This window comes from Ceratotherium simum, chromosome 17 (genome assembly GCF_057802395.1).
Source record: "Ceratotherium simum simum isolate JZ-2026a chromosome 17, ASM5780239v1, whole genome shotgun sequence".
In the NCBI taxonomy this organism is placed as follows: domain Eukaryota; kingdom Metazoa; phylum Chordata; class Mammalia; order Perissodactyla; family Rhinocerotidae; genus Ceratotherium; species Ceratotherium simum.
In genome coordinates, this window is record NC_141916.1 from 20,601,240 (window position 1) to 20,611,942 (window position 10,703).

General features: G+C 37.2%; 1 protein-coding gene across 1 annotated transcript; it reads left to right on the forward strand.

The window, feature by feature from the left end:
* Positions 1 to 5,137: 5,137 nt before the first annotated feature.
* LOC101403498 (olfactory receptor 8S1-like) lies at positions 5,138 to 6,055 on the forward strand. The gene has a single exon (XM_004429431.2). It carries the CDS (start codon positions 5,138 to 5,140, stop codon positions 6,053 to 6,055), a length of 918 nt encoding a protein of 305 aa, XP_004429488.1.
* Positions 6,056 to 10,703: the final 4,648 nt, after the last annotated feature.

The following is a 10,703-nucleotide window of genomic DNA, read 5'->3' on the forward strand; positions in this document are numbered from 1 at the left end:
TCAAGGACTCCCACTTCTGGTAATTACTAACTAGGCAGTTTGGACCAACAGACATTTCAAAAACAAAAAATCTGAACAGCGTATTTTTAAGACCCTCTCTGAAGATATTCGAAAGCTAAAAAAGCGGTGAGGAAGCATGAAGCCATCATCCCAAAGAAGAAGCACGTCTAGAGAAGCAAGCTCATCATTTGGGGGTCTCTTTTTCCCTTAGGGACATTTGAAGAGGTGGTCGAGAATGTGAAGAGTTATTTTGACAGTTCCCTAAAGTTAGTGGGAAAAATGAAATTCAGGGACCACATAGGGGGTGGGTTGGAACCTTCAAGGGCAACACCCTGAAGTGAAGATGGATTAGAAGCAGGCCGGCTTCACATGAACTGAAGCCCAGCTTCATCTCAGTCCCCGGATTACGTGACAGTAATCCAGGATTGCTGATGCCCATGGCTGTCGGACTGAAGCAAGTAAAAATTTTCTCTGGAGGAAAAGAATACGGTCCAGAGCCTTAAATTATTTCCATAAGTTTTCATAATAATATCTTGTTCTCGATAGAAAAAATTAAACAAGAATATGGGGAGGCAAAAACTAGAGACAGTGGAAATTGATCCAGATGCATAAACTTAAAATATTATGGAGATTAAAGACAAGATTGAGAATGTTGGCATAATATTTCTGGAAACGACAAAAAATCTAAATGAATATTCTGGAATTGAAAAACTCAATGGCTGAAACTAAGATCCTAATGGATAAGTTTAAAGGAGATCAGACAGTGTTGAGCAGTGTGCTAATGACTGGTAAGATAGATAAGAAGAAAATATATATGGCAAGGCACAGAAATAAAGAAAAAAACAGAAGAGAGTATGAGATACATAATGCATAGAATGAGGAGGATAACATACATGTACATGGAGTTTCAAAGAAGAGAGAATGAGGTGATACATGAGAAAACAGGGTGACATGTAAGATAATGGAGGAAAATGTTCCAACCTGAAAAAATACATCAACTACAAATGCTAGAAGTCCTATAAATAAATCCCAAATATGAAAAATAAAAAGAAAGTCACACTTTGTCACATCATAATATAATTACTAAAAACCAAAGGAGAAAATATAAAAGCGGCAAGAGAAAAAAAAAATACAAACTAACTCCAGAAAAGTACAATTAGACTAACAAGTGACTTTTCAAGAGAAACATCAGACTAACAAGAAGACAGAAGACAATTAGATAATATCTTCAAAGTACTGGATAAAATATAACATCCCTAGCAGCATTCTATGTTCAGTAAAATATCTTTTAAGAATGAAGGTGAAATAAATATATCACTAGAAGACATGCACTAAAGCAAAAATTAAAAGTAGTTCTTCAAGGAGAAAGAAAATGTTAACAGATGGAAGTTCTTGTTTTCTTCTGATGCATTAATACCTCTTCAGCTGTGTCTAATTTGTGTTAAACTCATCTATTGAAACCTTAGTTTCAGCTATTAAACTTTTCAATTCTCCATGTAGAAAAAATTGAGCAAAAAAAAAAAAGAAAAAGAATCAAATATGTAGGTAAATTTAAATTACCATTGACCATATAATAATAATAATAATGTTGTATATAATCATTATGCCTTTAATATATTTAACAATTAAATACATGACAACACTAGAAAGGTGATCTAAAGGTAAGCTGTGGGTCACTTCGCTTCAGTGGGAATTGCCAGAGGGATCATTCAGTAACTGTTTTTAGCTAATGAGTTCAAAGTATGCTTCAGGCTGAGTTTTCCAACAATCAGGATGGACCTAGATGCCCCCTGGGCTATCAGGTCACACTATGCCACCCCATTGGCCACCTTAACCCACAAACCCTGCTGAATGGCTGAACCTGAGCCTCCTTGGTTAGGGTGATGCTCTTAGCAATATATTAACAGTCACAGAGAGAAATATGTGAAGAAATGATTGGGTAATTATGCTAGGGGAAGTATGAGAGAAGTTGCTTTATTACTTGTTAGGAATTTGAAGTTTTCAAGTTTTCCTTTTCCCTGTTGTTTTATGGAGTCATTAAGGAATAAGAGCAAAAATGCTGTCAAAGTTCAGAAGAGTTTTCTGAGGTCTTGATTTGCAGGGGCTTTTGAAGACTGAGCTTACATATTTCTCTTTATGCACAAAAAGTCTTAAATAGAAAAAGTAATGTCAGTTCACATAACTGGACAGTTGTGGTACATTTTCTCTCTTGTGAATTTCTCCTGAGCTCAGAGGCACACCCACCAACTCAGAAAAATAGGATGTGTTCTACACCAGAAAAAGACAGAAACACGGTAATGTTTTTCTTCTGTTCTCTGACAGTTTTCTCTGCTCCTGTGCTTCCTGTGTAGGACCCTTTTCCCCGCAATTCCCATCACTTCTTGTCATCCCCTCTCCAGGCACTTCCTTTCTCTTTTCAGTTCGCTCGTCTTATCTTTGTTCCCTGGGCTGGAGGCAGTGCCCTCCTCACTTCTCCCTGACATGGTATTCATTTCTGTTACCTAAGATGTTTTGGTGTCCTCAAAATCACTTCTCTTCCTCCTTTTGGGAAAATTAAACCCTTGGATTGGGGGTGAAAAAAAGAGAATCTAATGATTCCTTGGCGCCTCAGTTGTCTTCAGCACTATACTTAAGTTTGTAAGTTAAGTCCTCGTGACTTTCCAAGGTAATTATTTTTAGCTTTTGTTTTACATATGGGAGAATTGAGACAAGATCATTTCTATATCTTGCCATATTCCTTGTTTCTGGTGCTGAAAGCCCACATTATATCAGAAACCTGGAAGTTTGGGGAAGTTAATACCTGAGAGCTGTCTATACCAATGAGAGGAGATCAGGACATCAATGATAGACTTTGGGCAACTTGTGACCCCAAAATAACCCTCCCTGAGCATTCCAAATGTTTAGAGTCCAGAAACTAATTATATCTTTACTTATAGATATTCCTTATAATTAGTTACTCCGAGGTATGTGGGAGTTCAGAACAGGGCACAAGACACTGCACTGGGGAAGCCTCTCCAGTTGGCAAAATTTTTCTTCAGTGCCCTTTCTACATCTGGTTTCACGCAAGCCCAGGGTGTCCAAATCCCTTACTGGTTGCTAATCAGATCTGTTCTCTGTAAGTAGCAAAGCCCTAGACTGTTCTCCTGAGTTTCATTCATTCACTTATTCACGCATTTATACACTCGTTTTTATTTTTAATTAACACTTTTTGAGCAACTCCTTTGGGCCAGTTACAATGCTAGGTACTTTTGTATGTCTCATTCTAAAGTGAGTTCGTCTCAGGAAGCTTTTCTTTGGAAATGATCTAGTCAGCTAACTCCACTTAATTGTGATAGTAACTGAAAACTTATAGTGGTAGTGTTCTAAGAGCTGTTTCCATTCTAAATTTGAACTCACAATCTGAATAAATGAAGCATTGAGAAAAGTGAAATTGCAGCACCAGGTTAAAAAAATAAATGACTTTATTTATTTCTATGACCCTCTCTAATAACTCTTACATGGTATATACGTCTACCTGTGAGGAACTATGGCCCCTGATCGGGTACAATTTCCAGGTCCTTCATGAAAATGTCCTATGCAAGATTTTCATTCTCTGGCCTTTATTTCTAAAAGAGAAAGTTTCCCCAAAGTTTAAAGAATTTCTGGTGCTAGTAAGTGGGGGTCCATTTGGAGACGAGTAGAACAGAGGGGAACTTTCTATTTGCTGCCCTCCAAAATCATAATGGGTAGTTCTCTGTGTGTATTTCATTCCTTGCTTTTCCAGCATATTCTGCCAATGATGTAATAGTTTCAAGAGGAATCCAGGTCCCTGTAGCTAGAGCTACGGTGGTGAGTAAAAGAAAAAAAAAAAATAGAAAATGCAATCCTCACGTGACTGGAAGTATTTAGGTTTTTAGAAATAATATACACAATTTACCCTTTTATTTTACTCTTTTATATATCAAGGAAGAGGTCTGTATCCAACAGGAATTTTTGCACTCCACTTTAATACCAAATTCTCACACTGACATTCAAACTTATTTGTCTTCTGGATCACTGGAATTGAAAAAGTTTTTCTTTAATTCTGTGCTAGTTATTACTCAGCTGGGTGAGAAATACAGGTCATGTGGACTTGATTCCTAAGAACAGCTTTAATTCTGGATGTTGTTTTGATAAACAATGGGAGAGAAACCATAACTCCTTTGAGAAATTGAATGTGCTGGTCTTGCAGTATGAACAGAAGAGAGAGCAGGACATGAAGGGTCAAGATGGTGTAGTCAAGAGTGTTGAAGGGTTATCCTGAGTCTTTTATTGTAATCTGGGCTGTCACTTCAGAGTAGGAAAAAAAAGAAGGCCAAGCTTTAGAAAGTTAGTAGGTAGTCTATGTTTACAATTGGCATGAGGGCACAGACAAGAGCAGAATCTGAATAGATCACACAAACTGGCATGGAGATTATGACCAGAGTATGTTCCCATATTGGTCAGAAGTTTCTTGTGATCAATTATGTAGCATCTGGGATATCTCCCAGATATCTGTGCTGCTTTCTCTCTAATTAGTTCCCTTTCTCCTCACTCTGCAAATCTGCATCCACTATGCCTCTTCCCTTTCCATTAATGACCCCATTGAAATATTTATTGAAAAAACAAAAGCCATTAGATGGGAACTGCTTCCTTCCCAACCCCAAATCTACTGACTTCATGCATGTTTGATGGATGAAATAAACCCTCTCCCACTTAAGGCCATGCTCGGCTTCTGCTCTGAAACCCAGCTGCCCTCAGAGATAGCATTTCTGCAGTTTTCTCTCATTCCTCCTGCAATTTCTCCCTCTCTACTAGATTATTATTAACAGTTTACAGACATCCTCCTGTAGTTTTAATAATAAAACAACAACCAAAAATAAACTCTAAGACGTTAAAGGAACAACAATAAAGGTGGACAGGGAGTTGATCTCGAGTTGAGATCCTGCAGAAAAGATTATTACAGGTTTTAGGAAATCTAGAGACTTAGGGAATTTTATCATTTCAGAACATAGATTTTTTGAGTAGGCATGAAGCTTTGTGAATGAAGAAGAGCGTTAAAACACTTGAATGTTTGTTAGACATAAGAAGAGGCTTCACCTGATTTATTTCTTATATTTCAAAGAAAATACTGAAGGCAATGAGAAACCACAGTGTTGTCTCCGAGTTCATCCTCCTCGGGCTGTCTACTGACCCCCAGGCCCAGGCTCTGCTCTTTGTGCTGTTCCTTATAATTTACCTGCTGACCCTGATGGGGAACCTGATGTTGCTGCTGGTGATCAGGGTTGATTCTCACCTTCACATCCCCATGTACTTTTTCCTGGGACAATTGTCCTTCTTGGATCTCTGCCACTCCTCCGTCACTGTGCCCAAGCTGTTGGAGAACCTCCTGTCTGAGAAGAAAACCATCTCAGTAGAGGGCTGCATGGCTCAGGTCTTCTTTGTGTTTGCCACTGGGGGTACTGAATCCTGCCTACTCACTGTCATGGCCTATGACCGCTATGTTGCCATCAGCTCTCCTCTGCTCTACGGCCAGATGATGAACAGACAGCTGTGTATGGGCCTGGTGTGGGGCTCATGGGGCTTGGCTTTTCTGGATGCTCTCATTAATATCCTTGTAGCTCTCAATTTAGACTTCTGTGAGGCTCAAAATATCCACCACTTCAGCTGTGAGCTGCCCTCTCTCTACCCTTTGTCTTGCTCTGACGTGTCTGCAAGTTTTACTGCCCTTCTCTGCTCCAGCCTCCTGCATTTCTTTGGAAATTTCCTCCTGATATTTTTCTCCTATGTTCGGATTTTGTCCACCATCCTGAGCATCAGCTCCACTACAGGCAGAAGCAAGGCCTTCTCCACCTGCTCCTCCCACCTCACTGCAGTGAGCTTCTTTTATGGCTCAGGATTACTCCGCTATCTCATGCCAAACTCAGGACCCACTCAAGAGTTAATCTTCTCCTTGCAGTACAGTGTGGTTACTCCCATGCTGAATCCTCTCATCTACAGCCTGAAGAACAAGGAGGTGAAGGCAGCTGTGAGAAGAATGTTGAGAAAAGGTTTCTAGCGTTTCAAATAATAGACTTCAAAACTAGAATAGTGAGGAAACTGGCTAGAAGTGCAATAAGTAGTGCCTGGATATTAAGGAGAATTCTCTGATGTCAGGATCTGTAAGATACTTTACATCTTTTCTTAAAATACTCAACAAAATGTGGAGTTATTTTCTTGGAAGGATATCAATTCAGTCCTAGTCAGTGGAAGGTGGATGGATGAACCTCTTGTCTAGCAGTTTTTCTTACAAAAATATTGAATTTATTACACACAGTATAGTATACATTGTTATTGCCTGCTCAGTCTCTTTACCATTCTTCCAGTAACTAATCTCTACTTGTTCAATATGGTTCCTATGAGACTGCTAATCACAGTATCCCCAAATCCTGCCTTCTCCCCACTGATTATTCACTCATTCTTCCTAGCACAGCGGCTGGTACAGGGAGGAGCACATGGCCAATGCCAGACCATTCACTCTCTTAGGAATTTCAATCTTGAGGAGAGATTCGGAGAGGCAGAGGTCAGCCATTCTGTTTGCAGCATTCTGACAGCCTATCCCAGTGCCGAGACAATCACTGTTGTTAGAATCACTAGCGTGATCCTAGATTCTCTCCTTTCAAGGCACATATATAAAGATGAATTATAATAAAAGCACATGATTAGATATTTGCATCATGTCAGGCACTGTGCTAAGAGCTTTACATACATTATCCCATTTAAATATCACAACAAATACTTTAGGTAAATGCTTTAGTTGTCCTTATTTTAGAGAAGAGGAAAGTGACTCACACAGGTAAGTGGTGGGGACGGAATTTGGAACCAAATGGACTTACCCCAAAGCCTGTTTTCTTTACCATGTTGACACACTGACTCTCCCCTTGATGCTGTGAGCTACTCCAGACCCAGCTCATGAATTCCCTTTTGAACGCTTTATTATTGTTGTCGTCTTATTTTATTTTGCTTAAGTCAGGATTAGATTCTGCCATTTGCCAAGAAAGACCTAAATGATCTATATTGGTACCACAACGGAATTGCAGGTATAGACATCCAAGGACAACTGAGATATTTGAAATTGTTTATTGGACCTAGGCATGTCCAGTAGAGACTACAAATAACACCTTTGTTTATTTTGCTTCACACCATTTACCAAGTAGCCAACCATCTCCAGCTGTGAGACGGAGATAAGAGAAGATTCCCCAGCTCCTACACACTGCTAGACAAGACGCTCTGCCACTCAGCCCTAATGATGCTGCAGAAATGGCAGAATGTGAGTCAGTGGCAGAGCAAGTACTGCACAGGGCCTGTGGCAAACTCCAAAAAGAAGCCAACAGAATTTCAGCAAAGGCCCCTCTGTCACATAATAGGCAGGCAATAAATACATGTTGAATAAAAAATAAATTTATTGAAATAGTCATACGGTTTTTATTTTTATTTAATTTATTAATAATAAATTGTGTCGGTAGGTGTTCTGGTGTTGAAGAACTGTTGCATTCCTGAAATCACCCTATTTAGATAGAGTAGTAAAAGCTGAATTAACTTTTGCCAATATTTAGCTTAGAAATTTCCTATTTATGTTCATAAGTGAGATAGTATAATTTTTTTATTCATCTGGTCTTTTCTTTTCCACAGCTTATTGAGATTATGTTTCACACATCACAAAGTTCACTATTCAAAGCATATAACTCAGTGGTCTCTAGCACATTCACGACAATTGCACAACCATCACTACAACTCAATCTCAAAACATTTTCATCACCCCAAAGAAACCCCGTACCCTTGGGGAGTCTCTCTCCATTCCCTCTCCCCAGCCCCGGGCCTAAGCAATCACTAATCTACTTTTTGCCTCTATAGATTTGCCTATTCTGGACACCTGACCTTGGTATCAATAGTATGCTTTCTTTCATCTTCGTATTTTCTTAAAATATTTTTGTAAAAAGGGTATTATCACTTCCTTGAAGGTATTATAGTACTCATCTTTAAAATTTTGAAGGAAAATAAATCAATAAATAAATAAAAATAAAATTTTGAAGACTTCTTGTCTTTTTGTCATTGTTGTAGAGGAAAAAATTTGATTGCCAATTTAATTCCTTTAATGATTAGTGGTATATTTGGATTTTATATTTGTTCATGAATAAATTTTAGTGATTTGTAATTTTTGTCTATTACGTATTTAATTTTTAAAGTTTCATTGGTGTTTTGTTATTTATAATACTCTAATAATTTTTTCAATGTTTTTTCAGCATTTAATTTAAAAATAAAAAAATTTCAAACATACCACAAAGTTGAAAGAGTTCTACGATGAACATCTATATAATCATGTCTAAATTTTAGTATTAACATTTTAGTATAGGTACCATATCACCTACCCATCCATCTATCCATTCATCAATCCACCATTTTTTAATGCATTTCACAAAAAGTTTCAGATATCAGTATGCTTCACCATAAATACTTTGGTATGCATATTGTTAACTAGAGTTTGAAATTTGGCTAGACTTTCTCTTCTTCTTTTGAGATAAAATCTACATGCTGAAATATTAGGAATGTCATTCAGTGAATTTTGATAAATGCTTACTGCTGTGTAACTCAAATCCTTATTCAGATATAGAGCATTACCAACACCCAAGCAAACTCCCTCATGTCCCTTTCCAGTCAATTCTTTTCCCCACTTCCCCACTTGTTCTGCTTTTTCCACTATGGATTAGTCTTGCCTATTGCAAAACATCATATAAACAGAGTCATACAGCATGCATGATTTTGTGTCAAGCTTTTTTCATTCAACATGTTTTTGAGTTTCATCCATGTTGTTTCATGTATCAGTAATTTGTTTCTTTTTATTGTTGAGTAATATACCATTGTGTGAATGCATCACCATTTGTTTATCCATTCTGCTGGGCTGTTTCCAGTTTGGGGCTATTATCAATAAAACTGCTATGAACACTTGTAAAAGCCTTTTGTGTGCAAGTATTTTCATTTCTCCTGGGAAATAGCTAGTACTGAAATTATTGGGTCATAAAGAGGTGTAAGTTTTATAAGAAACTGCCAGGTATTTTTCCAAAGGGGTTATGTCAAACTATTCTGGTTGCATCACATCTCACCTACATTTGGTGTGGTTAGTCTTTTTAATTTTCTCCATTTTTGTGGATGTCTAATGAAATATCCATGTGATTTTAGTTGGCATTTCCCTGATGACTAATGATGTTGAACGCTATTTCATATGCTTAGTAGGTATTCCTGTATTTTCTTTTGTGAAGTGTTTGTTCAAGACTTTTGCTCATTTTTAAATTGGATTTTTTAAATTAAGTAGTAGGAGTTTTTATATAACTTGGGCACCAGTCCTTGTCAATCTATGTTATGTAAACATTTTCTCCTGGTTCATGGTTTTTCTTTTTGTATTCTTAACAGTGTCTTTTAAAGTGCAAATTTTTATATTTTGATGAAGTCTACTTCATTGTTTTTCTGTTATACTTGCTGCTTTTTCTATATTAAGAAATCTTTGCCTAACATAAGGTCACAGAGATTTTCTCCTATGTTTTCTTCTAGAAGATTTTTTTAAGCGTAATTGACATATAACATTATATTAGTTACAGGTGTACAACATAATGATTCAATATTTGCATGTATTGTGAAATAATCACTACAAGTCAGTTAACATCCATCACCATACATAGTTAAAAATTTTTTTCTTGTGACGATAACTTTTCAGATCTACACTCTTAGCAACTTTCAAATATGCAATACAGTATTACTAACTATAGTCGCCATGCTGTGCATTACAACCCTATGACTTATTTATTTTACAGCTGGAAGTTTATACCTTTAGACCCCCCTTCACCCATTTTGCCCACACCCCCACCTCTGGCAACCACCAATCTGTTCTCTGTATCTATAAGCTTGGTTTGGTTTCTTTGTTTTGTTTTGATTCCACATATAAATGAGATCATATGATATTTGTCTTTCTCTTGTTTATTTCACTTAGCGTAATCCCCTCAAATTCCATCCATGTTGTCACAAATGCAAGATTTCGTTTTTTATGGCTAAATAATATTCCATTGTGTGTGTGTGTGTGTGTGTGTGTGTGTGTGTGTGTAATATTTTCTTTATCCATTCATCCATCGAGGAACACTTTTGGGTTGCTTCCATGTCTTGGCTATTGTAAATAATGCTGCAAAAAACATGATAGTGCATATATCTTTTTGAGTTAGTGTCTTTGTGTTCTTTGGATAAATACCCAGAAGTAGAATTGCTGGATGATATGGTAATTCTATTGTTAATTTTTTGAGGAATCTCCATACTGCTTTCCATAGTGGCTGCACCAATTTACATTCCCACCAACAGTGCACGGGGTTCCCTTTTCTCCACATCCTTGCCAATACTTGTTATTTCTTGTCTTTTTGATAATAGCCATTCTAACAGGTATGAGGTAATACCTCATTGTGGTTTTGACTTGCATTTCCATGATGATTAGTGATGTTGAGTATCTTTTCATGTACCTGTTGGCCATCTATTATGTCTTTTTTGGAAAAATGTCTATTCAGATCTTCTGCCAATTTATTAATCAGATTTTTTTTTTTGCTATTGAGTTGTGTGAGTTCTTTATATATTTTGGATATTAACTCCTTATCAGATATATGATTTGAAAATATTTTCTCCCCTTCGGTAGG

Coding starts and splice junctions, on each gene's coding strand:
- LOC101403498 (XM_004429431.2), top strand. CDS start 5,138: ATGAGAAACCACAGTGTTGTCTCCGAGTTCATCCTCCTCGGGCTGTCT.